General features: G+C 44.5%; 1 protein-coding gene and 2 pseudogenes across 2 annotated transcripts in view; 2 read left to right on the top strand and 1 right to left on the bottom strand.

The window, feature by feature from the left end:
• The window catches only part of LOC144155813 (NEDD8 ultimate buster 1-like), a 59,691-nt gene that overhangs the window by 14,302 nt on the left and 19,743 nt on the right, over nucleotides 1–25,646 (bottom strand). Inside the window, exons 7-9 of the mRNA XM_077687489.1 lie at nucleotides 25,087–25,245; nucleotides 3,941–4,237; nucleotides 188–434 (exon numbers count right to left, since the gene is read on the bottom strand). Of these exons, the coding sequence (XP_077543615.1) occupies nucleotides 188–434; nucleotides 3,941–4,237; nucleotides 25,087–25,245 (703 nt within the window). The remainder of the gene's footprint in view (nucleotides 1–187; nucleotides 435–3,940; nucleotides 4,238–25,086; nucleotides 25,246–25,646) is intronic.
• On the top strand, nucleotides 11,339–14,912 carry LOC144155814 (uncharacterized; annotated as a pseudogene). Its single transcript, XR_013319644.1, has 2 exons — nucleotides 11,339–11,728; nucleotides 11,828–14,912. The product of XR_013319644.1 is annotated as an uncharacterized LOC144155814 (transcript).
• LOC144155815 (uncharacterized) lies at nucleotides 14,331–14,888 on the top strand (annotated as a pseudogene).

Raw genomic sequence — 25,646 nt, forward strand, 5'->3', positions numbered from 1 at the left:
TTTTGCAACAAGATAATTAGGCTTCATAATCCACACATCCCGTCTTACAAACTTACTTGTTTTACTACGCCGTTGGCCTCATCTTACCCAGATACCAAATTTAATTATCTCCCTGCAGTCATGCGTTTTTTTTCTTCTGTTTTGTTTTTATTTAATATGATCAGTACGCATACTGAAGCACCCTCACCTGCTTCGCTTTCCCCTATCAGTTCAGCGAGGGCTGCACTGACATCGCCATTGTTCCTGCTGAGTGCCTCGCAGACAGCGTTGAGGTCAATGCCAAGCCGTTCCAGTTCGGCCCACATGTGAGGTGCAATGTTCTGCTGAGCCAATTCGGCCCAAACGTTCGCCTGTGGGGCAGGCAGAGACTGTGACGATGACGATGTGGACGCTGTTGATGAACTTGGCACATCTGGAGGAAGTTGTTGCAGGATCTGCAACAGAAGACAGCGACACAGGGCAGGATGACATGGTCGTCCAATGTTCATTGCTGCTAATGATAATTCATCAGCTGTATATCATGTAGAACCAGGTGTTCCATTAACTCTTTCGGGACCGCTCCATAGGCCATCGATCACATATGATCGATGGTTTCGCGAGCCTGCAGAATACTAATTTTCGCTCGATAGAACACCTAGCGCCATCTAGGAGATAGTTTGAAAACTGGAGTTTTCTCTTTTGTGAAGTTTCCTTTTTTATCGCCAGGCGGCAACGCATCAGATATTTTATTCTGACGGGCAGTGGTTTCGAATGTAAACAAACATGGCGTCATACTCGCGTGAGCGCGATAAGAAATCCGCCTTGTCTCGTCTCGCATATCTTCGCCTTCTACTGTGGAATTTAACGATGAGAGTAGCAGTGAAGAGTCGGAATGCGGCTTTAGAAATCGGATTTCAGCTCGAGTGAGGATTCGGGTGTCGATCAGCCTGGAACATCAAATCGCACTCGAAGGTGGGTGTTGGTTTCGGTTTCAATTGGCTCTGGAGTAGGTATGTGCGCTCGAAATATGTTCTGGCTGGTTGTATTTGTTCGCTAGGGTGTTAACTACCTATGGTGGTGATCTACTGCCACCAGCGCAGAAACGGATCAAGTTTTTGCCGAGACGAGAGCCCGGCATGTACCTGGGCAGCGACGTAGCCATGGCCCTAGTGCCAAAGAGATCACACACAAAACAAAAAACCAGTTACACCAAGCCGCATCAAACGTTCGCGATGAAGAAATAAAGCATTGTGTTAGATTTTGTATATCCTGAAATAATTTTATTCTTATTTAATATTTTTATATTTACGCTTTTTTCTATCTTGTTCTGTAGTTTTTTTACAAAGTTCTTACTTTAAGATTTTTTCATGGTTCTATCGTCACTGTTGAAGTAAAACTTGGTGTTGTATGTCAAAGAACATATAATTAGCTGCATTTTGGTATATGCTAAGGCAGGATGGTGCCTTTGCTTTATGTTATAAAAAATTTGTACCGAGACCTCCCTTTTTCATCACTTTTTCCGGCGGTCCCGAAAGAGTTAAAGGACCCCTGAAACGCTTTTTTACAGGTACTTTTCGGGCCCTACATCTATTCTTCATGTCATTCAGATACAGGCTCAAAAAGAATTATCAGCATCGGTGCGGAAACAAGAGTGTTATTCAATTTTTAAATATAAAAATACAAACAAATGCAGCAGTGCCTACATCACACCCGAAGTCTCCGGATATGACGACACAACCCAGGGAGGGGACCCCACACACCCTACGATTGGCTGAGCTTGGAATATTTTGTACTATATGTCATTGTATCCAAGAAACGAGCCTAAATAATGCTAGGCTGTACTTTTTCCTTAAAGGAAGCATAAAAACTTTAACTTCAGATAGCAACACAGGGCAGACACTACTGCCCACTTCGAGCGCTTGTGTGCCTTTTCAAGCTGTGGATGAACCGCTTTCAGCATCGCCCCGTGTCTGCGCGGTTCGCTTATATGCATGCCAAATCGTCCGTCTGCGTTTCCAATAACGATGTCTATTCTCGGCAGATATCAGCGTCGACGCCAGAAGTTGTGTAGTCAGCGAGCACCGTAAAACGGATGGCAGCTTCATGGTTTTCAGCCTGACTCGAGCGTCTCGACGTTTGGGGATGTGCTTTCGCACTGGGAAGTGCCGTTCCGCTCACCAAAAAAACAATCACACCTTTTTTCTCTGGCAGCAATCGGCTGCCATGAGACAAATTCAACCAAGCTATTCTTGTTGGAAAACTGTTACCAAAGACAACTGTAATTTTAGTGGTGCATTCCTTTCATAACTAACTCGGCTTGCATCGGGGAGATAGTGTCTACGGCATAGCTTCTTATGAGTTAAACAAGGGAGCTCTGGCTAACTTTTTTGTAGTATTAGCATGTCGGGTTTAATCTGCGCGATCGGTTTGGGATAAACAAATGTTAGCACTGCCAGAATTTCTCAAAAACCACAAGAACTCCACACATACATATATATTCGGTGATGCCCAGGCATTGTATACCAAATTCTTACACCTTGCCCCGATGCCGGTACGGCCAAGTGGTTAACGCACCACTCTCTTGTTTGACTATGGAACCTCCTAGAGTTATTTATGCACTGTAAAATTTCAACTGCACTCCTACCACCTCAAAGCATTGCACTAGCCCCAGAGCACATGCATTTGCATGGCGCTACCGCATCGTTTCGAAACGACGCCCCTTTTATATAGAATTCGGCCCCTGTATGTGTTTTCAGAGCATTTGTAGATTTATTTTATGCCATCTTTTGGTTTGTGCATAAGTGAGGAAGTCGTGGCACAGTTGACACTACCTGCCAAACTTCAGAGGCGAAATCAAAGAACCAAACACTAGCATTCCTTTTCACTTACACCAGCATTGCATTTGTGGTCTGGGTCTTCCAGCTGGCAACCACGCATCATTCAACTCCCACAGTGCACCCTGCATAGCTGAACAAACTTTGTCAGACCGAAACTACACCTGTTTGCGAGCATACGACACTTATAATATGCTGTTCTTGCAAAAGTTAAACAATCATGATTGCTTGTATTCCTTCAAACATGACTCGGGGTGCGGCAAGAGCCCTTAGCCAGGAATACCCAAATCGACCTTCTGTGCCGACTACCCCGCATCCACCTGAACTTGGGAAGTTTCTGTTGGCTGTCGCAGCTTAGCCCACTGGTTGAGAGATGACACAAACATTGTGAGCTTACAATATTTTCTATGGCTGCCCACCGAGGTTTACAACAGAATGGAATGAAGTGTTCGCTGGTGTGGTCCACTTAAAGAAGCCATGAAGACAAAATACACCTTTGTTCAATTTTAAAAAACTAGCCTTAGGTAACTCACTTGACTCCATACCGGCCACGAAAGATGTTTTTTTTTTTTTTTTTTACCGAAAAAAAAAAAAAATTCAGGAAATATTGAAAAACATTCAAATTTCAGGCAACAGTGATGTAATATGGGCAGGAGTGATGTAATATAAGCCAGCATTCAAAATGCTGTTATCAGTGGGTTACGTGCACGCTAGCATTCAAGTGATACGATCAAACAGAACTAGAGGCACCACCATAATCGCCTAGCCATTTTTCTTGACAGTGACTTAGGCCAGCGGTTGCCAATCACACAAACAAGATTCTGCGACGTCGTAGAAGAATTGCCGGAAAGTGGCTGGGGAGTTGCCACTGCGTCGTATGTTTTCTCCATTATTTCCGTGATTTGTTTGGGGTTTTCGACAAAATTGGTATCATTGTTATCGAGACAAAGCAGGCTTCTTAGTGAAACAAACTTGTGCTTTTTTTTCATGGCCCCTTTAAGAAGTATTTCCACATACCCACCTCTATTCTGCATTTTCACAGGCACAAGCGCCACGCGAAAGCGCAGGCCACAAATCCTCGGCCAGTGCCCCGGTGGCAGCAGCAGCTCGGCCCCCTTGCCGCATACCTGGATGGCCAGGTTGACGTCGTTGTCGGCCTGCTGCAGGGCGTGGCGTGCGTGCGTGGGCAGGAAGCCCATGGCCTGCAGCGCGTCGTAGTGCTCCACATTGATCCAGTCCCCGCTGCGCGTCTTGCCCAGCTGCCGCTGGCGCTGCCGCCGCTTGCGCTCCTCGGCCTCCTTGGCCTGCTGCGCCTTCTTCTCGTCCTGCTGCGCTATGATGTGCTGCACGGCCAGGTCCACGTTGCCGCCTACCGTGCGCAGCGCCAGCCGAGCGTCCGATGCCCGGAAGCCCAGGGCCATCACCTGCACCAACGGGCCCTCCCAGTCGGTCACCGTTCAAACGTCCCAGGGAGGAGGAAAACAGGAGGGAGAGGAGCACGCAAAGCAAGGCACAGCAATTCAGGCGCTATGGCTGCATTCCAATTAGCGGACAGCATGGTACACAGCTTATAAAGCAGTCTAAATCGATGTCTAAAGTGCTAAAGTGTCTCAAGCAACAAGAATTGGAACGACGAAGCAGCCACCACGACAAAGAAAAAAAAACAAAAAAAAAAAAAACACCCTCGTAGCTGACATGTTAACAAACGCAAGCCGCAGTTTCATAAAAGATTTTAATATATTGTTCTATACATTGCTTGATGTAAGATGTAAATAAAAGTGTCTTCAGAACTGCACTCAAACCTCGTTACAACGTAACGAAATAAATGAAATTCCCCTTGAAATCTCCATAGTGAACCATGCGTTTGAAACTTCATTGTAACGAAGTAGAATTGAACTGTCAATGTATATAACGAACTATATCAACCCCTTCACTCTAAAAAACCTCAACACCTGACCACGGTGCGTGAAGTATTTCGCAGAGTTCGACACTCGTTCGGCACGGCTGTTTTAAAACTCCCACGTCAACCTCCAGACCATGCACAGCCACGTTACGCGCGGCCAAGTAGGCAGTTCTCCTCGCCTAGCCAGCAGGGCGAAGCGAGTGGGCGGGTGGGCGGGCCACGTGATGGCAGTGAGAAGCAGTGCAACGGGGTCTCCCTCTCTTTTTCTCCACTAGTGCCGAATCTGATGGGATTGTTGTCGTGGATGAGAATATGGCTGATGTTGAAGCGTCCTGGAAGGCACTCGGTGACGCCGGTGTTGTTGCGGCAAATTACTTCTTTTTTCGATTATGTCAACACCGATGCCGACGCAATTACTATGGAGGAGCCGACCGACCATGCTATTGTCGCAGATGTCATCGGACTAACCAATGCAAGCGACAACGAAGACGCCGTGGTCTCCCATGCACACCCGTTCAACGTGTTAACGTCATTGCAGGCACTCGATGCGGTTGACCTTCTACATCGTTTCTTCAGGGCCCATGGTGACACCGAAAACGGCATCAATGTGGTGACTACCGATGAAAAAGAAGTCTTTCGAAACAAAGGAGAATCACAAACTTTTTTCTAGCTATGTCTAGCGGACAATAAAATAGGCAGGGTGCACATTGAGCAAGCAAAATATTTCTTTCGTACAATTTCTGTCGCATGCATGGTTGCGTAGCAGTACAGTGGGCTGCAAGGCGGTTTCCTTCTTGGCATGCGTATAGTTGTGCACCCAACTGAGCATATATCACTGCCGTAAACTGTTCTAATTGATATAGTGAAATACATTCGACTCCCCTTCAACTTCCGCCATAATGAGGTTTAAGTACAGTAAATGTCACAAACTATTTAACTTAAAGAACAAGTTAGTTCGTTATAACATTAATATGCAAAAAGATGGAGCTGGTGTTATTTCTCAGTTCAGACAAGAAGGTAGCCTGTCATTGCTGACTTCAATGCTGCCTCCGCAAAGCAGTCTACATTGCCGGCATCGTTTGAATATGGACAGGGCTTAATATGGCGGACTGTAGCGGTCTAGAGAGGAGAACAAAGCCATCCAAAGGAGAAATTAGAACGCACCCTACGTAGTACAACTGAATGTACACCAATCCTATGCTAACATATCGCAAAACACTAAATAAATGCAACCCTATATTTACTTAATCCCTGAAGAAACTTTTTATTTTAACTAGAAGATAACACCTTTTGAAGCTCTTTAGACTTATGTTCGACGACAAATGGTGTTTTCTGTCTAGAAATGAATAATCAACGCTGGCACTTTGTTCTCCCATTTCCACTTGATTTTTTTTCGTGACATAAAGGAGTTCATCGCCAAGTGCCCTGTGTTTCCTTCATAGAATCAAGAGCGTGCCATGTAAACTCTGAGCCAGCATGGCCTGTGAAGTGCTGCCTTCTAGAAGAACACGAAGGGAAAGTGCCTGAATTCGACAAAGAAAAAGCTCAAGGTCAACTTGGTCTCTTAGTTGATTGCACTAAAGATCTTCTATCACTGGCTATTATTAATGTGCACTGGCACTAAGAATGAACTGTAACATCTGCCTTACCTTGTATACATTGCTTGACCCCCATTGCACACCAGGGCAAAACAATTGAGTAAAGTCAAAACTTAAACAAAGCCACGTGCAGGCTTTGCATATATAGACAAAAACCCAAAACCCTTTTCTCCACTGTCCAATAAGATATGCAAGGACCAGGTTCTGGTGTATCCAGCTGCTGTGGAAAAAAATGCACTTTTGCAAAAGAACCCAGTTGTAGAAGCAACATGAACCTGATGGATGGCTACGAATGCCCACATTAGAAAAACGATCCATTCAAACACAGTCGAACCCCGCTACAACGAACTCCACTTCAATGAAATATTTCCAATTCCCCATCAGTTAGCCATAAAAGTCCTCGCCACAACGAACCATTTATCTGGCTTGCTTTCGCTTCAACGAATTTTTCACTCATTGGGACTGGGTTTGAACATTTGTTTTACAATAAAATAAGCATAACACCAGCTATCTGTAATTTTCTATACGATCAAGACGCTTAGTTTCACCGAAAACGTGCGCCATGCGCGCACACCACCACCCAAAACAAAAACCATGGAGGAAGCAGGCCCGGTTTGCCAAGCCGGAGCTACAGCCAATCCGTATCCAGTTGAAATCGCGCGCATGTGCCCCGCTGCTGGCGCGGCGCAGTCATGTATGTGTTGTGAGCAGCTGTACTTGCAGTTTTCCTTCTACAATTCTTCAAAGTCAAAAGCAAAAATAATGCTTTCGTGCTTAGTCTTGAACCCGCGTCATCCTATCTTAGGCGCGAGCGTGCGGTCGCGTAAATGCAAGCACACGCATCTTGCCTGCCAAGGTCAGTAGCTGCCGTGTCCTGTCAGAGGATAAGATAACGGCCCCGCTCCTGCCACAAGCAAGAGGGGGGCTTCCGACGGCCTAGCAGCTACCTGCAAGCAATCAGCTCGGTGCACATGCCTTGTTGTACAGCAATACATTTTGCGCCTGCATTTCTTCACCACCACTCTCCGTAACGCGCTCTTTGCGTGCAGGTATAAAAACAGATAACCATTGGTATGTTTGTTATCCGAATAAACATGACGTTATTGCACGTCACTCCCGTTTCTAAACATTATATTACACTGCCAATGATGTGGAAATATGCAGGCCTATTTTTCTGGCCTTCTCGTGGTGTGTTGAAGCAGATTTCGCCTCAATGAATTTTCGCTTCAATGAAATTTTTCGCACGTCCCGTCAATTTTGTTGTAGCGGGAGTTGACTATATACACACGCTAAAAATGCAAGAAGATAATCAAAACAACTGAAAGGGTGTATAAGGCCCCGATGACAGGAAACTGTACAGGTTGCATTATATTCAACTTTGAATAGGACCCCGGTCCCCAAAATTTTACGCTTGAATCTCTCGTGGATGCCACCTCCCGCCCAGAGCAGTCCCAGACCTCTGTTCTTTCCGAGCTCGCCCGCATTCGTTCCGTGCAAGCCAACTTGCGACAGGCTGTATCCTGCCTTTCTCTCCGCGTGGACGCCCTCGAAAAAAAGACTTGTACTGACCAGTTGGGCTCGCCTAGTTCTGCCACCGCCAACAACACAATTTCCGGCCTAAAATCTAAACTTAAGGTACTAACTGAAAAATGCGACAACTCTGAGAACCGCCTCCGTCGTTCTAACCTTATAGTTTTTTGGATTACTGGACGCCAACGGCGAAACGTGGGATGAATCGAGGGCAAGATAGTCTCATTTTGCTCCAAAAATCTGTCGCTGAACATTAATAGCCCTGATATTGAACGCGCGCACAGGCTAGGCCGTTTTCGCCCAGGAAAAAATCGACCCATTACCATTAAACTTACACACTTCAAAGACAAGTAAAAAATTCTTTCAGCTGGACCAAAACTTAAGGGGGGGGTGTGGCAAGTAAAATGACTGTTTTATTTATGGACCAAATTGAGTCAAATTAGGAGCATCTATGTAGCTAACCATTCTAACAACAAATATGAAATCAGATTAAATATGCCTTCTATACTTTTTAAGTTAGAATACTAATTACCTGAAACTTGCATTCAGCATAATTAACTAATTAGTTAAGAAGTCAGCAAGATTTTTGCGCCAGTGTGATCAGAAATGTATCTTCTGTGCAAGGAAGCTATTAGATTATTGCATTATATCCGTTATGCATAAAGAAAGAACAAGAAGTTTCACCTTCCTTTCAAAATCAGAAATAGTTAAATGTCAAAAAGAAAGTGAAACTTCTGTCGTTCTTTTTGGATACCTAAAAAAAATAAAGCAATAATCAAATAGCTTCCTTGCACAGAATAGACCTTCTTGGTGATGATGACATAAAAATCTTGTTGAGTTCTTGCCTAATTAGTTATTTATCTTGGGACACCTCTGTGAAGGTAATTAGTCTGGTAACTCAAAAAGTATAGAAGATATTTTCAAACTGATTTATTTTTTGTCGTTAGGTTAGTTAACTGCATAAAATCGCCTAATTTGACTAAATTTGGTCCATAATTAACAGCAATAGTTTTACTTGCCACATACCCCCTTAAGGGTACGTCATTCTCTATTCGCGAGGATTTCTCTGAACACACACGACTAGCCCAGAAGAAGCTTCATCCACCCGGCAATCAGTCCAATGATTCCTTCAAAATACGATTTGATCGGCTCATAATAGGCGAAAAACATTTCATGTACAATGCCGAGTCTGGTAGCATCGTTGAACTGATATCATAGCGGTCCAAGAGTGCTTCCAAGCCTTTATCTCGGCAGTCCCCAGAGTCATCATGTCCGAGTATTCCTACCTACAACCCCACCCTTCATACTACGTCTTCCATGCTCACAAACGTACGCAGCTTTTTGCCGAAAAAGGAGGCTGTGGAGGCCCTTCTTGAGGATAACTGCACAGACCTCGCTGTTTTTACTGGATCTTGGTTGACCCCCCGATGTCGACAATCACAAGCTTCTTCACTGCACTACGTTGTTTACCACGTACTGACGTGACAAGATTGGTCGGAGAGGTGGAGGCGTTTCGGTGTTTGTGAAATCCAGCATAGAATCCAATCTCCTCACTACGAGCTGCGTACACGAAATTCTTTGCATCTGTATATATCTCCCTGCATGCACGAACATCCTGATCGCCTGCTACCGGGCACCCGACTGCGACCGTTCTTTCATTGAAGATATTTCCTCCGTCGTCCTCGATTTGGTAACCCGCTTCCCACGGGCAAACTTAATACTTTGCGAAGATCTTGAATTCCCTGATATTGACTGGACTAATTTCACGGCCCACACACAGCAGTCTAGGGATTTCTTAGAATTTGCCCTTCTTTATAATTTTACTCTGTCAGTAAATGAACCAACTAAAGGTTCAAATACGCTTGACCTTATCCTCACTTCAAACCCGGAACTTATCCAATCTGTGTCGTGTGCTAACGGCCTAAGCGATATAGAATTGCACTGTTCAACATTTCGAGTCATATACCTAGGCGCCAACCTCTCAAAAAGTACATCCGTGACTACAATAAAGCTGACTTCTTTCTTATTAACAAAGAACTTAAACAATTTTACCCCCAATTTAACCATAATGCATTTACCAGATCGGTGAATGACAACTGGCTGTTGTTTAAAAATAAAATCTTAACCCAAATTGACCGCCACGTCCCCCTCGTCTGCATTCGCGGTGATGCGGATAGGCCCTGGTATGCTAATACCTTAAGAAAACTATCACATAAAAAAAAAAAAAAACGCCTCTTCTGGGCGGCAAAGAAATCTCTCTCTCCCTTAAAATGGGAAAAATATCTTGCCAGCTTACACGAATACACTGAAATGCTCAGGCGCTCCAAAAAGAAATACTTCCACAATGACCTTTGGGATATCCTACGCACAACGCCGAAGAAGTTTTGGAGATTACTTAGCACGAAAAACACTCACTCCAACAGCATCCCTCTTGTTGACTCGGACGGCTCGCCAACCCTGCTGGATCAATGTCCTAATGTCCTTAACTCCTATTTCTCATCTGTATTCACTTGCAAACCTAGCCACGAAACTCCCACTTTACGACGCTTGGACTATAGCAAGATGCTTCCAATTGAAGTAACTACCGAGGGTATCATATCGAGCCGCTTTCTCCAAATTATTTTCACCCCGTCTATTTCTGAAGGCACCATTCCGGTTGATTGGAAACTGAGCAAAGTTGCACCAGTCTCCAAATCCGGCCATAAATCTGACCCATCCAACTATCACCCCATCGCGCTAACCTGCATCGCGTGCAAGCTACTAGAGGGCATAATTTATTCCCATACCGCTGCTTACCTGGACAACAACAATTTCTTCTTTCACAACCAGCACGGGTTCCGCTGGGGTTTTTCATGTGAAACCCAGCTTTTCCAGCTCACTACAGACCTTAACCTTAATCTAAATTTTTCTTTTCAAACAGATGTCATCTTTATTGACTTTTCCAAAGCTTTCGACCGTGTCCCTCACCAAAGACTCATTAGAAAACTCTCGTGCCTTTGCCTGCACTCGCTGATATTATCGTGGATTAGATGCTTTTTAACAGATCACTCCCAGTTCCCCACCGTCACCGGACTTCAGTCACGCACAACCACACTAACGTCCGGGGGGTACCGCAAGGCTCAGTCCTCGGCCCTCTTTTATTTTTAATCTATATTAATGACTTACTGTCAGGTATCTCCTCCTCCATTCGGCTTTTTGCAGACGACTGTGTTCTCTACAGATAAATTTCTAGTAAAAATGATCAGCTCCTTCTCCAAAAACGACCTAACCCACTTAGAAAATTGGTGCTCGCTATGGATGATGAAACTAAACGTTTCCAAATGTAAATTTATGCACATCACCCGGAAACACTCCCCTGTTATCTTTACATACTCGGTTACCTCAACCAACACCACCTAGATCAGTTCAGGCCCCTTCACTCCAGCGCGCCTTCGTGTGACGTAATTCAAACTTGCCCGAGCCTCTCACGCCATACCAGCAGCGTTTTGGCGTGTCCGGGCACGCTGACAGGCAAGGCGGAGGGTGACCTCTCTCGAGAGAGAGCGAGCACCATGGTAGCCCGTAGCTTTGCGGCAGCACCGTAAGTTATCCAAGTCCCCGAAAGGTGGCAGTAGCCATGACAATTATTTCAACCTCTGTCGTTGACCGAGACCACGCCGTGCACGCTGTTCCGTGTTGCAGTAACCGCTTCCGCCGAATTTATTACGTTCACGAATGTATCCTGAGACATGGGGCGGTGTTGTGTACCCAACTGTCGAGGGAACTATGACAATGGTCCAAAAGTCTGCTTGTTTTCTTTTCCGAGAGACGCTAGGCCAAGAATGGAATGGCAGCGGGCTGTGCAACGGAGTGACGTCGACGTGAGGCTGTTGAAGGACCCCAAGGTAAGCTGCATCAAGCGTACCCCTTCAGAATGGACGAGATTTCTCGTAATTATCCCAGGAGATGCTAATTGGTGGTTTTTTTGTTCCGGTTACACGCAGGTTTGCGAGCATCACTTCAAGTCGGAACACCTGCGTACAACGTCAACGTATACGGACTGCAATGGACGAACCATAGAGGCTCCTATGAAGTTGACACGGCTAACTCCAGACGCCTTCCCAGCCATTTTTCCAGACTGCCCTTCGTATATCTCGGATTCGCGCACGTCGCGAGAAGAGCCTGAAGTGAAAAGAAAGCGGACTGAAAATGAGCTACTCCAGAAAGCCATACACGAGTCCCAAACAGCGTTTGAAAAAGAAGAAAAACGGTACAAAGTTCGTAATCTGGGTGAACTGATTTCTCGGGTTAACGAGCGTCCAAATAAGAAGTTTTGGTCTACAACAGCATGCGAGACGTGCCTCATCGTCGCCCACATCGAACCGGCGTTGCAAGCCCGGGAAATGCTTGTGTCTGTGGTGGTGACAGAGGATCTGTCCGTTTGCGTGTATTTTAAATGCGCTCCGTTGGTGTCGGATGATGTGTTCCTGACGAAGTCCGTAATGTCCGTGCGCTGGACAACCTTCTCGACAGCGTGGAGCGCTATTGTGAAAAGAAGGCCCATCAACAGGAGGACAAGGTAGGAGGAGTGCTTAGGCTGGTTTTATCCTTGCTGGATGACATTTGTGATGATGAGCTGCATGATGACGAGAGGGCTGACGCACTAATCTTCCTGAAGGAACAGTGCAAGCTGCTGACAAAGAAGAGCAATGGTGTGCGGTATTCTGCAGAGCTTTTAGTTTTTAGTAGTATATTGCACACAATTTCTCCACACGCATACAAGTTTTTTCGCCACAGCAACAAGCTTGTCTTGCCGCATGACACTACCATCAAGCGAGTTTGTGCTGCACATGACGTGAGCCCATCGAAAGAATAGTGCGAAGAAGGTTTTCTGAGGTACATTAAGCGCAGAGCAACCATTCTGAAGCCTCATGAAAAAAATGTGACAGTAATGCTTGATGAAATACACCTGCAGCAGTTTTTTTAATATAAAGGTGGCTGCCTAGCAGGGTTTGCTGGGCATTGTGCGGAACCAGCAGGGGTGAGACGGCTGAATCAGATTTGGGAGCAGTTTTTGGAGCAGCGAAATCTCGATTTTGGAGCAGAAGAACGTGGATTTGGAGCAGAATAACGACATTTATTATGTCACCTTAGGAGCCTAAAAAATAAAATTTTTGGCAACTTGGGAGGGGGTAGTGCACTTTTTAATCGGGTTTGAACGTACATAACACTGAAACAACCTTTCAATACAGTTTTTTCTAACATAGTATCACAAGGTACGAACTGCACTACCGTTTTACAAATCATTTTTAAATTCTTAGGCTCTATGCATAGATAGCGTGGAGGCCGTTGAAAATATCGAATTGAAAATGTAAGCAATCTTAAGGCATTATTTTTATTATCATGTGAATGCCGAAATTATTATCTTTGTAATCCCAGACTCGGCTTTACGCACAAGTGTAGAGCCACGGCAAAAGTTGCCCAAAGCGAGGTGACAGTCATCGCTACCCCACCAGCCCTCCCATTTCCATCTCCAAGGTGCATGTTCACTACAATCGTAATTTGAGTAACGTTGGTACGTTTAGCCACCTCCCGCTTGGCATTAAATTTCACTTCAGATAGATGAACCATTATTAATAGCATGCAATAATAGCCCGTCCCACTATCGGACACTGCTTGAACATTTTGCGGCGATGTAGCCTGCGCCGCCACTTCTGCAGTGTCAATCGTCCAATTCCCATTGCTCGCTCGCTGTCGAAGGCAACAATAACTCAGCATTTTATAACACCGCAATGAGTCCGAAATTTCACTTCAAGCACGCACCGCGCCTCACACTCAAGGCCGAAACACGGCGAATTCGCGGGCACTAGGTTGTTTTCGATGAACTCCTATCTTTCGAGTCGCGCACCTTTCTGCAACAGATCAAACGACTAAATGTAAACCCGGCCACCCGCATAACCAAAACCATGGTAGAAAGGGACAAGAGCACTCTGCCCGAACTACGAGCAACTGCTTCGCCCGGAGGCCATGTTTTCCTATCTTCCCCACACCAAGATGGCAGCGCCCAGTAATGTCATTCCGGAGATGCGGCAATTCGATAATTGCCGTTTTTTCATCAACTTACACAAGTAATTTGTCGCCTCGGTACACATAAATATTTTTTCTACAAGACTTTGCAATGGTTCATTTTGATAGAGAAACTTTAAAAACTCGCAGAATATAACATGTGCAACAAGACATTGTGACTTCCGAAAAAACTATCTCGGCGACAATTTTCTGTGGGTTTTTATTTAATGATCAATAAATTAAACCTTTGCAAACAGCATCACCTTGGGGGAGCTAAAAATTTATACTGTCAGTAAGCATTTTTCCTCACTCAAACTGAAGGGTGCTTTAAAATCCTTGGCTCTGAGACTGTTTTGGAGCAGTTTGGCGCAATTTTTGCAATTTTCAAGCTTTTGGAGCAGCCTGGCGCAGGAAAACAAATTTGTATCAAAACTGCGCAATATGCGCAGCTGTCTCACCCCTGAACCAGCAAAAACAGCGCATGTGTTCATGGTAGTCTTTGCTTTTGTCTTATAAAGATGTTGCTCATATCCTTCCGGTAACTCGTATCACAGCAATGGAGCTGCATGATGTTCTAAAGAAACTAATCATGAGGCTTGAAAGTGCTGGTCTGCATGTTGTTGCGGTCATAAAAGACAACAATGCCATGAACAGGAAAATGATGTCTCTATTTAGCGAGCAAAATGAGCCAGGGATTGTTTTTCCTCATCCTGCCAACCCACAGCAGGCCATTGTTTCATGTTGTGGACACTGTTCACTTGTTCAAGTGTATACGCAACAATTGGCTCAATCAGAAGGATGATGACAAGTCATTTTTGTACTCTCCTTTTGAAAGCTGTGGAAGTGGTGAAGACCAAAAAGCTTCGTTTACTTTTTGAGGAAGCTGTACCAGGGTGAACAAAGCAAGCTTGCAAAGGTTGCCTATGGATTGACCTATAAAGCACTTTATCCAAGCCACCTAAAGCGTCAAAATGTGAAATTGGTGTTGAAAGTTTTTAACAGCTTTGTGTCATCAGCTTTGTCACTTGAAGCGCAGAAATTGCATTTGGCTGCACTGCAGGAAATTTGATTGTCAGGTGGTGGAGCATTGTGAATGCTAAGACTCTAGAAAAGGGGCACAGACTATGTGATGTTTGGCAGCAGCCTGTGAAGGATATGTCTTGTTTGCAAGTTCACTATCTTGATCAGTTCATAACCTGGCTTGACAGGTGGAGCCGGAGGGGAACCACGGCTGGTGGTTTGACAAAGGAGACCCACTTTGCTCTCCGGCTAAGCACGTATTCATTCATTGAGCTGTCACGGTATTACCTTGATGAGCTGGGCTTTAGGTATGTTCTTTTGAGGAAGTTTCAAACAGATTGCCTTGAGGCCAGGTTCGGGAAGTACCGCCAAATTTGTGGATCTCACTACAATGTGTCAATCACAGAGGCATTCGATCGGAGACAAAGATTCGCTTGCAGAACACTTTGATGCTGGAAGATATGCCGTTGTCAGTGGAACCAAAAGAACAGGAGCTTGATGCCGAGATGCTAATAGCAAAGTATGCCATCTAACTCACCCAAAGTGACCTGAAGGCATCACAAACTGACGTGCCTGCATTGGCATACATTGCCGGCTATTGTGCACATGCTGTAATTGAATGTCAGCCATGTGAGGATTGTCAGTCACAGCTAATAATCATTGACCGAGAACTGCAGAAAAGTGAGCAGGCACTCATTGACAGCATGAGCAGAGGAGGCTTGAAGTTTCCGCAGCCTTTCGTTGTTAATGTTGTCCTTGGCACGAAGACAGTATTAGAGCACCTTGTAAGTAAGGAACAGGAGCAGCGGTTTCATGCAGAAGCCAACCAAACGATGGTCCTCTTGAGCATCCTGCAGTTTCTACTAAGTGACGGCGAGGAGTTGGACATGTGTGCAAGCGGCCACCATCCAGATACCGTACTCAAGAACATTCTAAAACCGGCTGTCAACACGCCTCTAAAAAACTATGTTGCTTGCAGGAACGACAGTGTCATGAAAGAAAAAGACTGCACAAAGCAAAAAAAGTTGCGAACGCTACAGTAAACTTTTCTAGTGGCCATTTCGCTAAAATATAAAGCAAGCTTTACTGATGGCTATTTTTTTTAAGCTGGCCAGTTCGGGTTTTCTTTTTGTCCCACAATGTGATTATGGCTTTGAATATGACTGTACCAAATGCTAAATGTTTGTTCCTTGGAATACTCTTTATACATTGTAATAAATACTCCAGTAGCTAGTTTGTTTCGTTCTTTAAGCGGACCAGTTCGGTTTTTCTGTTTGTCCCACAATGTTATTATCAGGGTGTCGAACCGGAACCGAACCGAACCGAAAACCGGAACCGAACCGGTATTTTTTCCGGAACTGAACCCGAACCCGAACCGTTATTTTTTGAGCACGCTGAACCCGAACCGGAACTGAACCGGAAAAAGAAATAACGGTTACCGGTTCATGCCGAAACGGTTCGACCTTTTGTTGTTGATATTGCACAGTCAATGCAATTCAGGTCTTTTTTTCTTTCAAGTACCATCAACTTCGTACTTGCTCGCGCACTTTCCCCTCCAGACAATTGAACACTATCACGCTCTATGTAACAACAGGGGAAATGAATGAGCACCAATGTAGCATTGGTCTGTTGCTGCTGGAAGCGCGAGCGTAGTGCAAGCTGACCAAACGAAATGTCATTCTCGGCAGCTTGCAGGGGATATAAAACGACTGTGCCCTTCCCTAGCTGCGACTTCATTGGAGCAATCAGGCTGCAGGAGTGCCCCACTGCGCAACAGCGAAAGCTCACACCCGATGTGTGCAACCTTTTTGCATTTCATAATATGTTTAAAAGGTCCGACACCTGCAAATTATTAATACTTGACAAGTGTGACCGCAGGAGCTGCTCAGTGGCTAAGCCGTTTGCTAAGCCGTTTGCCCAACTCGCTACATTGCTTCTACTGCTACTCGTTCCGGAGGGGACTACTGCTGTGGACGAATTAAAGAGCGTCTACCCAAAAAGTCCCATCTCATGCTGCACGTGTCAAATTTCCCTTTCATTTTGTAACCGCATTATCTGTTATAAGATTCCGCAATGTAGCACACGGAACGATGGTAGGGGTTCAGGCGGTACGATGACATACTGATTGTAATGCACACTTTCGGTATCGCAAAAGTAATAGCAGTGGTCAGAGCAATAATGCAGTGACTGAGCGTTAACTGAGCTTACTTTTAACAAAAGTGTGGCTAACACAATCGATAAAGTGACAGCTAACAAATTATTCAGGGAGACCAAATATTCTAATTCATTGGTAGTATTTATGTGCCTGTTGTAGAATTTTTCTGTTTTGTTACAACTATAAAAAATGTGCGCCATTGGTATTAAGCGCTGGTATTTGAACACGCCAGCACGCAGGACTAAATTTAAAGGAGCCATGAAGAGAAAACACAAGTTTGGTTCATTCAAAAGATTGTCTCGTTAGAATCATACTGACACCACTTTTAACGTAAACTTCGCTCAAATAAGCTACATAATTAGGAAAAACGGGAATGGTCATGCGACCCACCAGCTCATTTCCCGCAACAGAACCTGTGATGTCACATGGGCTAAGCCCTGCGATTGGCGGAGGCTGGCAGAAGCAGACGCAAATTAGGTAGAGCTTACAAACTAGACGAACGAGCAATTTGCGCTTAAATTTAGGGCACATTCTTTACAAAGCAATAGGAATGATGGGACAAACAGTGGAAGTTACGAAAGCACATGTAAACATAGAAGTACTGATGCGTTCTGCTGTTCGTACTGCGCACAGCATGCTTTGGTTTAGCTGCACAGCACTACGGGGCTTGGGGTTGTCTCAGACGACACTGGCCGATTGACGCAAGCAACGGTGTCATACGTGACCCCATTTGTCGAGCGAGCACTGTTTCAGGGAACGAATATTTTCTCCCAGAACAAAAACAAGCCAGGTTTAAATGTGGGCAAAAACAAACCAAACGCTTGCCACGGTATGGTGGCGCCATCTAGGTTACGGAACGTAAAGAAACGCGGGAACAAACCAACACCGCTATAGGGTGGAGACAACCTTTGAACGGTCCCGTGCCGCCGCAATTGGGCCAACGGGCTCAACGCGTTATTCTTTTCGTTTCCCACGAGACCTAGCAACGCGAAACAGACAATATGATTCAAACTTCAAAAGTAAACCGCGTTGCGGCGATAATTTTAGCGCGGTTTTGACACAATGACTTGCTTTGGCGGCGAGCGAGCAACTGAACATGGCGGCGCCAGCGTTACGTGTCTCTACCCTGTACGGCGGATGCGTGAATGAAGGTATTCTAGGCTGCAGAGCGGTCGGTTCCCGTGATGTCACTTGGGGCCACGAAAACGCACGATTGAGCGGGAAAACCAAAATTTTAACCTAAATTGTTTAATTTCTCAGTGAATAAAGCACCGTTTGTATCCGGACAAGCGCTGGGGGCACTATAAAACACGAAATCTTTCGGTTAAAACCAACTTGCATTTTCTCTTCATGGCTCCTTTAAGGCTTCAAGGTTAGCGTAATGGACGATTGCATAGCGACAATTGCGATTTCAACAAAAAAAGGAAAGGACAGAAAATATATCCCACCATCATATCTCTTGGCGTTGGCTTTATGAATAGTTGCTAGGACAACATAAAGTCTGAGTGATAAAGAAGGTGGTAAATCGTCGCCACTTCATGTGTTTTCCTAATATCTCCTAATTGTTTAACGTTTCCTTTGCAATTGCGCCACTGCCTTTGGGGACCAGCAGCATTTTGAATGTTAGTTTGTGTTTTGATTTGACGGTCGTTCGAAACTATTAAATGTTTTTTTTTTCTAATTTCAGTGATAATTCAACTCACCGAACCGGTTCGCGAACCGGTTCAAGCTCCCGAACCGGTTCGCGAACCGGTTCGCGAACCGGTTCGGTACGTGACTTTGTCGAACCGGAACTGAACCGGAACGAAATGATTTCACCCGAACCCGAACCGTAACCGAACCAGTATTTTTTTCGGTTCGACACCCTGGTTATTATGGCTGTGAATATGACTGTACCAGATGCTAAAAGTTTTTCGCTGTGATACATTTTGATACAATGTAATGAATAATTTAGTGCCTTGTTTTTCTTTGTTTGTTTTTTGCTAATCTTGTCAGTTTCGGTTTTCATGTCGCACAATGTGGTCATAGACGTCAATATGACTATACCAGGGGTGAGACAGGTGAATCAGATTTGGGAGCAGTTTTTGGAGCAGCAAAATCTCGATTTTGGAGCAGAAGAACCTTGATTTGGAGCAGAACAACGACATTTATTGTCACCTTAGAAGCCTAAAAGTCAAATTTTTTGGCAACTAAGGGGGGGGGGGGGGGGGGGGGAGTGCACTTTTTAATCGATTTTGAACATACATATGACTGAAACAGCCTTTCAATGAAAAATTTTCTACCATAGTATCACAAGGTACGAATTGCACTACCTTTTCAGATACCATTTTTAAACTCTTAGCCTTATGCATAGGTAATAGCGTGCAGCGCCGTTGAGAATATTGAATTGAAAAAATAAGCAATTGTAAGGCATTTTTATTATTATGTGAATGCTGGAATTATTTTTGTAATCCCAGACAGGGCTTTACGCACAGGTGTAGAGCCACGGCAAAAGTTGCGCAAAGCAAGGTGACAGTCGTCGCACCCCACCAGCCCTCCCATTTCAATACCCAAGGTGCGGGTTCGCTACAATCGTAATTTGCGTAAAGTTGGTATGTTCAGCCACCTCCCCTTCGGCAAAAAAATTTCACTTCAGATAGATGAACCATTATTACGAGCGTGCAATATTAGCCCGTCCCGCTATCGGACACAGCTTGAACATTTTACGCCGGAGTAGCCTGCACCGCCACTTCTCCAGTGTCGATCGTTCCATTTCCGCCGCTCGCAAGCTCGCTGTCAAAGGCAACAACTCCGCGTTTTATAACACCGCAATAAGTCCGAAATTTCACTTCAATTCAAGCACGCACCGCGCTGCAACTCAAGCCCGAAAGATGGCGAATTCGTGAGCACCTCGTTGTTTTTGATGAACTCGCGTCTTTCGAGCCGCGCAACTTCCCGCAACAGATCAAACGACATGTAAATCCAGCCACCCCATTACCCAAACCACAGTAGAAATTGGCGAAGACCACTCTGCCTGAACCACGAACACCTGCTTTGCCCGGCGGCCATGTTTTCCAATCTTCATCACACCAAGATGGCGGCGCCCAGTGACGTCGTTCCAGAGATACGGCGCTCCGAAAATTTCCGTTTTTTCATCAATTTGCACTACAGTTTGTCCCATCAGTACACATAAGTATTTTTTCTACATGACTTTGCAATGGTTTTAGATGGGAAACTTTAAAAACTCACAGAATATCACATGAGCAACCCGGCATTGTGACTTTCGAAAAAACAATCTCGGGGAGAATTTTATACGGGATTTTTATTGAATCATCAATCAATTAACCCTCATAAGCAGCATCACCTTGGGGGTGCTGGAAAATTATGCCATCTATAAGCATTTTCCCCACTGAAACTGACGGGAGCGTTAAAATCCTTGCCGCTTGCCTCTCAGGCTGTTTTGGAGCAGTTTTGCGCAATTTTTAAAATTTTAAAGCTTTTGGAGCAGCCTGGCGCAGGAAAACAAATTTGTATCAGGACTGCGCAATATGCGCAGCTGTCTCACCCCTGCTATACTAAAAGCTGGATGTTCATGTGTTCCTTGTGATACATGGTACTTACATTGTAATAAATATTCTGCAAGGTGCCCGGGGCTTGTGTACGTTTCTTTTAAGTGCTATCTGAAGCAGTCACGTCCGCCAAGATGGAGCGCAACAGCAGTATTTCATCTTGATGTGAAATAACGTTCGTTCAGAAATTTTATATTCTATGCCTTTATCGCGGCAACGCAGAAATTAATGTTTTACTCAACTGTAGTAGGCGCCATGCGGGAAGCGTCAGCGTTGCAGCGGCTCGCGCGCGCGTGTCGACGGGCCAGGTGTGTGACGTCACAGCGGCAGTGAAGAGGCCTGAACTTATCTAGGTGGTGTTGTCTCAACTGACTTATTTAGGGGGGAGACCTACCAATACCTCGGTGTCCAGCAAACTAACCTGGTCTGACCACATCCAAAAACTTGCAGCCGATGCCTCTAAAATCCTCAGGTACACCCGAAGATCACTATCATGCTCACCTGCTAGAGTCCGCCAATTGGCATACACCACCTTTGTATGCGCTAAGCTTGATTACGCTTCAGCAAATTGGAACCCCCATCAAACTTATTTGATAAATTCTCTTGAGTCTATTCAAAATCGTGCCGGCCGTTTTATTTCTTCGACATACGGCTTTCCTACGAGCATCTCAGCTATAAAGTTGTCCCTCGGTCTCCCCACACTTGTTTCTAGGCGGAAAATTGCAAGGCTCTGTCTTTTTCATAAACTATATTATACATTTCCTGACATACACACCTCATTATTGCTATCCCCCTTGCGCACCTCACATCGCCTACATAACTCAATGAGCAAGCAGCGCCTGCATGGCTCCACAAATGCATTCAACAAATCTTTTCTTCCTATTGCCATAGAGGAGTGGAATAACCTGCCTGAATCTATGGCAACTGAATGCGACCCTAATAAATTCAAGATGTCATTAACAGTATGCGTATACAACTAGACCCCATGTCCGAACAGCATGTAGTACAACCAAACCCAGATGTTAGTGTTTTGTTTCCATGTATCTTATCTCGTGTTCTCCTTGCTCTTTTTATTCGCTGTTACCCCACGCGCTAATCTGATTCTTGTTGACACATCCTCCTCCTATTGGCGCCCCATGTATTGTATTTTCTCTCGTGATTACATGCGCTCAAACTGTGGCAGGGATCACTACAACCCTGTTGTGCGCCAACTTTGCTTGTGTACCCTCCATACTGCTGGCTCACCTTTTTATGGATGATGTTAAATCTGTTTTTGTATTTTCTCCCTCGGTTTTTCAAAGCTCTTGTGACCCCATGCAGTCAAACGGCTGCTGGGATGAGTCCTTTCTTATTGCTCCCCAAAAACGTCTTTACCTTTTTTTTACCTTGTTTTTCCGAACATGCATACGCTGTCATGCTTTTCGCTTTCCCCCATTTGTGCAATCTTCTTGTTATTGCTGTTGTCATGTTTATGTAATCTTCTTGTTCTCGCTATTGTCATGTTAACGTAGTTTTGATATTGCTCCCGTGTTTTCCCCTTATTTATCATGACCATCGCAAGCCCTCCTTTCTGCCCCCCCCCCCTTCCCCAATGTAATGCCCAAGACAGGGCCTTTAAGGGCAAATAAATGATGATGATGATGATGTTCATATTAAAGTACAACATGCACATGAATAAAAAATCACGACACCCACTCAAATTTTCCACTTAGGTGTTTATTGTGCCAATGCTGCAACTGGGTATAATGGATATGATGGACTATGAATTCGGACCACCTAGGAATCTTCATTGTACGAAAAAACTTTGACACATAGGCATCTCATTTTTTGCTGCCATTAAAAAAAAAAAAAAAAAAAAAAAAAAAGCTCATCAAACCCAACATTGAGCCTGTGTTTCTTATGCTCAGCAGAAAAACACCATAGCCATGAAGCCACCGTAGTGGATTCAGAGTATAGTAAACCAGTATAAATGTTCACTACAGTTATTGCTGAAATTGTGTAATTTGCTAATAAATCCCCACATTACGACCCAAAACTTCCTTGTAAAATTTGCATAATCAAAAAACCGATTTGTTTATCTCCCTTTTTCTTCTGGGTAAATTTGTAATCCAACAGTACTGAAACATGAAAGAAATGGGCATGGTTGCCCTGGTAAGGAAAAGCTTAAACTTGCCGAAACTTGGGTAAGCATATCTCTGAAGGCTAAGGATAATGAAAACAGTGTTTACAGCAATTTGACAAAACTTCCAGGGGCCATGAAAACAAAATATGTTTGGTTCATTAAAGACTTTTGGCCGCCAACCTAAACCCTTGCCAAGAAACATTTGGTAACTGTGTTTTTAGTGCTGGCTTGCATTACGTCACTCCTGCCCATAATATGTCGCTGTAGTGCGAAATGTGAATGCTTTTAAATATTTCTTACATTTTTTTTATTAAACACCGTCTTTTGTGACTTTAATGGAGCTGAGTAAGTTAACAACGGCTAGTTCTTTCACACTAATCCAGGTTGTACTTTTTTCTTCGTGGCCCCTTTCAGCATAAGAAGTTAAATGAACTCGCGACGGCTGCATTTATAGCTGCATTTCAGGCCACCATATAAACAACATGCTTTTTCTAGGCCTCTTCAAAACCCGGGTGTATTGCACATTAGTGCACACTTTAGAATATGTTCCATGGTATGCTATGCAGGTATGCCTGTTGTGAACCATAGCGTAGGACTACAAATCCAGCCGGCATGCATGAATGTCAAGGTGAGTTAGACGTGCTCACTGGACAAATTGGTTGAGAGCCCATTGACCTTCACAATGCACACCCATGAACCTCCACAATGATGCACACAGCTCCTAAAATTGACTAGGGGGTGATTTCAGATAAGATCGAACAAAGGGTGGCTAATCGACCTCTTCTAATTTGCTCAAAATTTTTTTATGTCATTCCGATTATTGTAATGCCCAGCGTAACTACTATTTTCCCCAGAAAATTTTTTGTCTAACTGTAAAAAGTTTTTGGATGCGACCAGGTGGACCCCCGCTGCTACCAGCCCATGCGCCTCGGCCAAATTTAGCGATATCTAGCTACGAAATTATTTATGAGGAGCAATTCGTAAATTTTGTGCTCAATTTACACCTGGTGTATAGCTCAGTAAGAAAGTCTTGTTGCTGACAACAATACAAATTTTTCGCAATAAAATGTCACATCCGGCTCAGAGACCAATTGTTTTCAAGCCTTGAGCCTAAATATTACAAAAACTACTTATGGTACAATCTTCAGATTTTACTCACATATGCTCTTAACAATGCTAAACAAACACACAGAATATTATGATTGTATAAAATACGGTTAGGACGCAACAGGCACGCAAGCTTGAAGAAAAAACTGGAAAACACGTTAATATATAAAGACACATCTTCGATTTTTCTTCAACTCTCTTCAGATGTCAGCCTTTAGATGTACTTGCCTTATCATCAGAAACATGTTGCATCATTTTGTTCCTGGAGCGCGTACAGCGCCAGGGAGGAATTGTATCCACCCGGCACCTCACGACGTACTGTAGTGATGGCGACTTCCCTCAGATTTGTATAAATTATATGTTTCGTATAAAAGGCAAATGACCCCTCCACGAATACGTTAACTGAGAATTGAACAGAAAAAAGATGACATTTTTAATGTCCATGTTGGCACCATAACAACCAAGCTGCGCCGTATTTAAAGTGTATCGATTGGGAAGAAAACGACAACGCTGATGTTCAGCCCCAGATTAAAAGAAAGCGCTCTTTCTATTGCTGCAAATCTCTCCGAAGATGTTTACCGCTATATTTACTTTGGTTAGAAGTAGAAAGAACTTGCATCATATTGAAAATAGCGAAAAAAAACAACACCCCTTTCCTACAAAGGCGGTACTGCCGGAACGTACCTTTGCCAGGCGAAATAACATTATTTTGTGGGACAAAGACTGTGACCAAGAAGAATAAAATTTTATGGCAGATGAGAATTTCCCCCTTTTCTTATCCCTCGAAATCTGTACATGTTACAATTGGGAGTGCGTTAGGATCAAGTTAATATATTGCAGCAACCAAATCGCCTACATTGAACAAAGAAGTCGACAAACGAGTTTTTAGGGCAAAGAAACTGACTAATACGATGGAGAGGAGCGTCACTGCTCAAACAGTACGTCTAGCACGCGAGCATTTTTGGCAATGTGCAGCTCTTCAAATGTTTTCCCGTCCATACCAGGTACACTAGTCATGGTCAGCTGTGTCAGAAGATAAAAGCATTGGGAAAAGGCAAAGGCAGACAGTTCAGTGCTGCCGCTCACAAATGACGTGCAGCGTTGTAGCTATTCGGAGTAAATGCTTCAGACTTGCCAAAAATGATTGAGCTGTTTCCTCATGCGCGTGGTGGAACGCTGCTGCAGGCTGCTTTGCTGCGAGCAATTAGGAGAAGCTGCAGGGACACCCTAGCCGCCCAAACACACCTGTGCCAGGGCGGCGTCATCCAGCTTCAGCCGTGAAATGAGTGCAGATGCCTGCTCCAGGTGCTGGCGCGCCTGCTGGTAATGCTCTTTGTGAAAGGCCACGATGCCTTGCAGAAGGTACAGGCGGCTGTACAGGACCCCCTCCTTGTTGGCATCTCCCTGGAAAGGAGGTCACAGTCACCCAGGCTGCTAGGGGGGACGAAGAAACCATAGGCTGGTGTGCAAGCATATCCAACTACAGTAGACCCACGATAATCCGAACTCGAACGGCCCCCAGGCTTTTGTTTGAATGATCAAAGTTCTCAAAAATATGACTCGGGGCGCATACCAACTTGTGTTGTAATGAAACATTCACATATATTTAGTAAAACCACATTCACACAATACCAAAGAGCTATCCCCACTTCGAAAAAAAAAAAAAAAAAATCAAATGGATGACTGTTTTGTCTTTGCATGTAAATTCAAAACAGAGTTTTTGGTGCCAGCAGGGGCAGCCAGTTTATTGCTTTGACACGTGTACGCAGGTAATCAGCTTTTTTTGTGACTGTTAGTTATATAAG

Source organism: Haemaphysalis longicornis, unplaced genomic scaffold (assembly GCF_048455015.1).
Source record: "Haemaphysalis longicornis isolate Haplotype H1 unplaced genomic scaffold, Haemaphysalis longicornis Haplotype H1 scaffold_1, whole genome shotgun sequence".
In the NCBI taxonomy this organism is placed as follows: Eukaryota; Metazoa; Arthropoda; class Arachnida; order Ixodida; family Ixodidae; genus Haemaphysalis; species Haemaphysalis longicornis.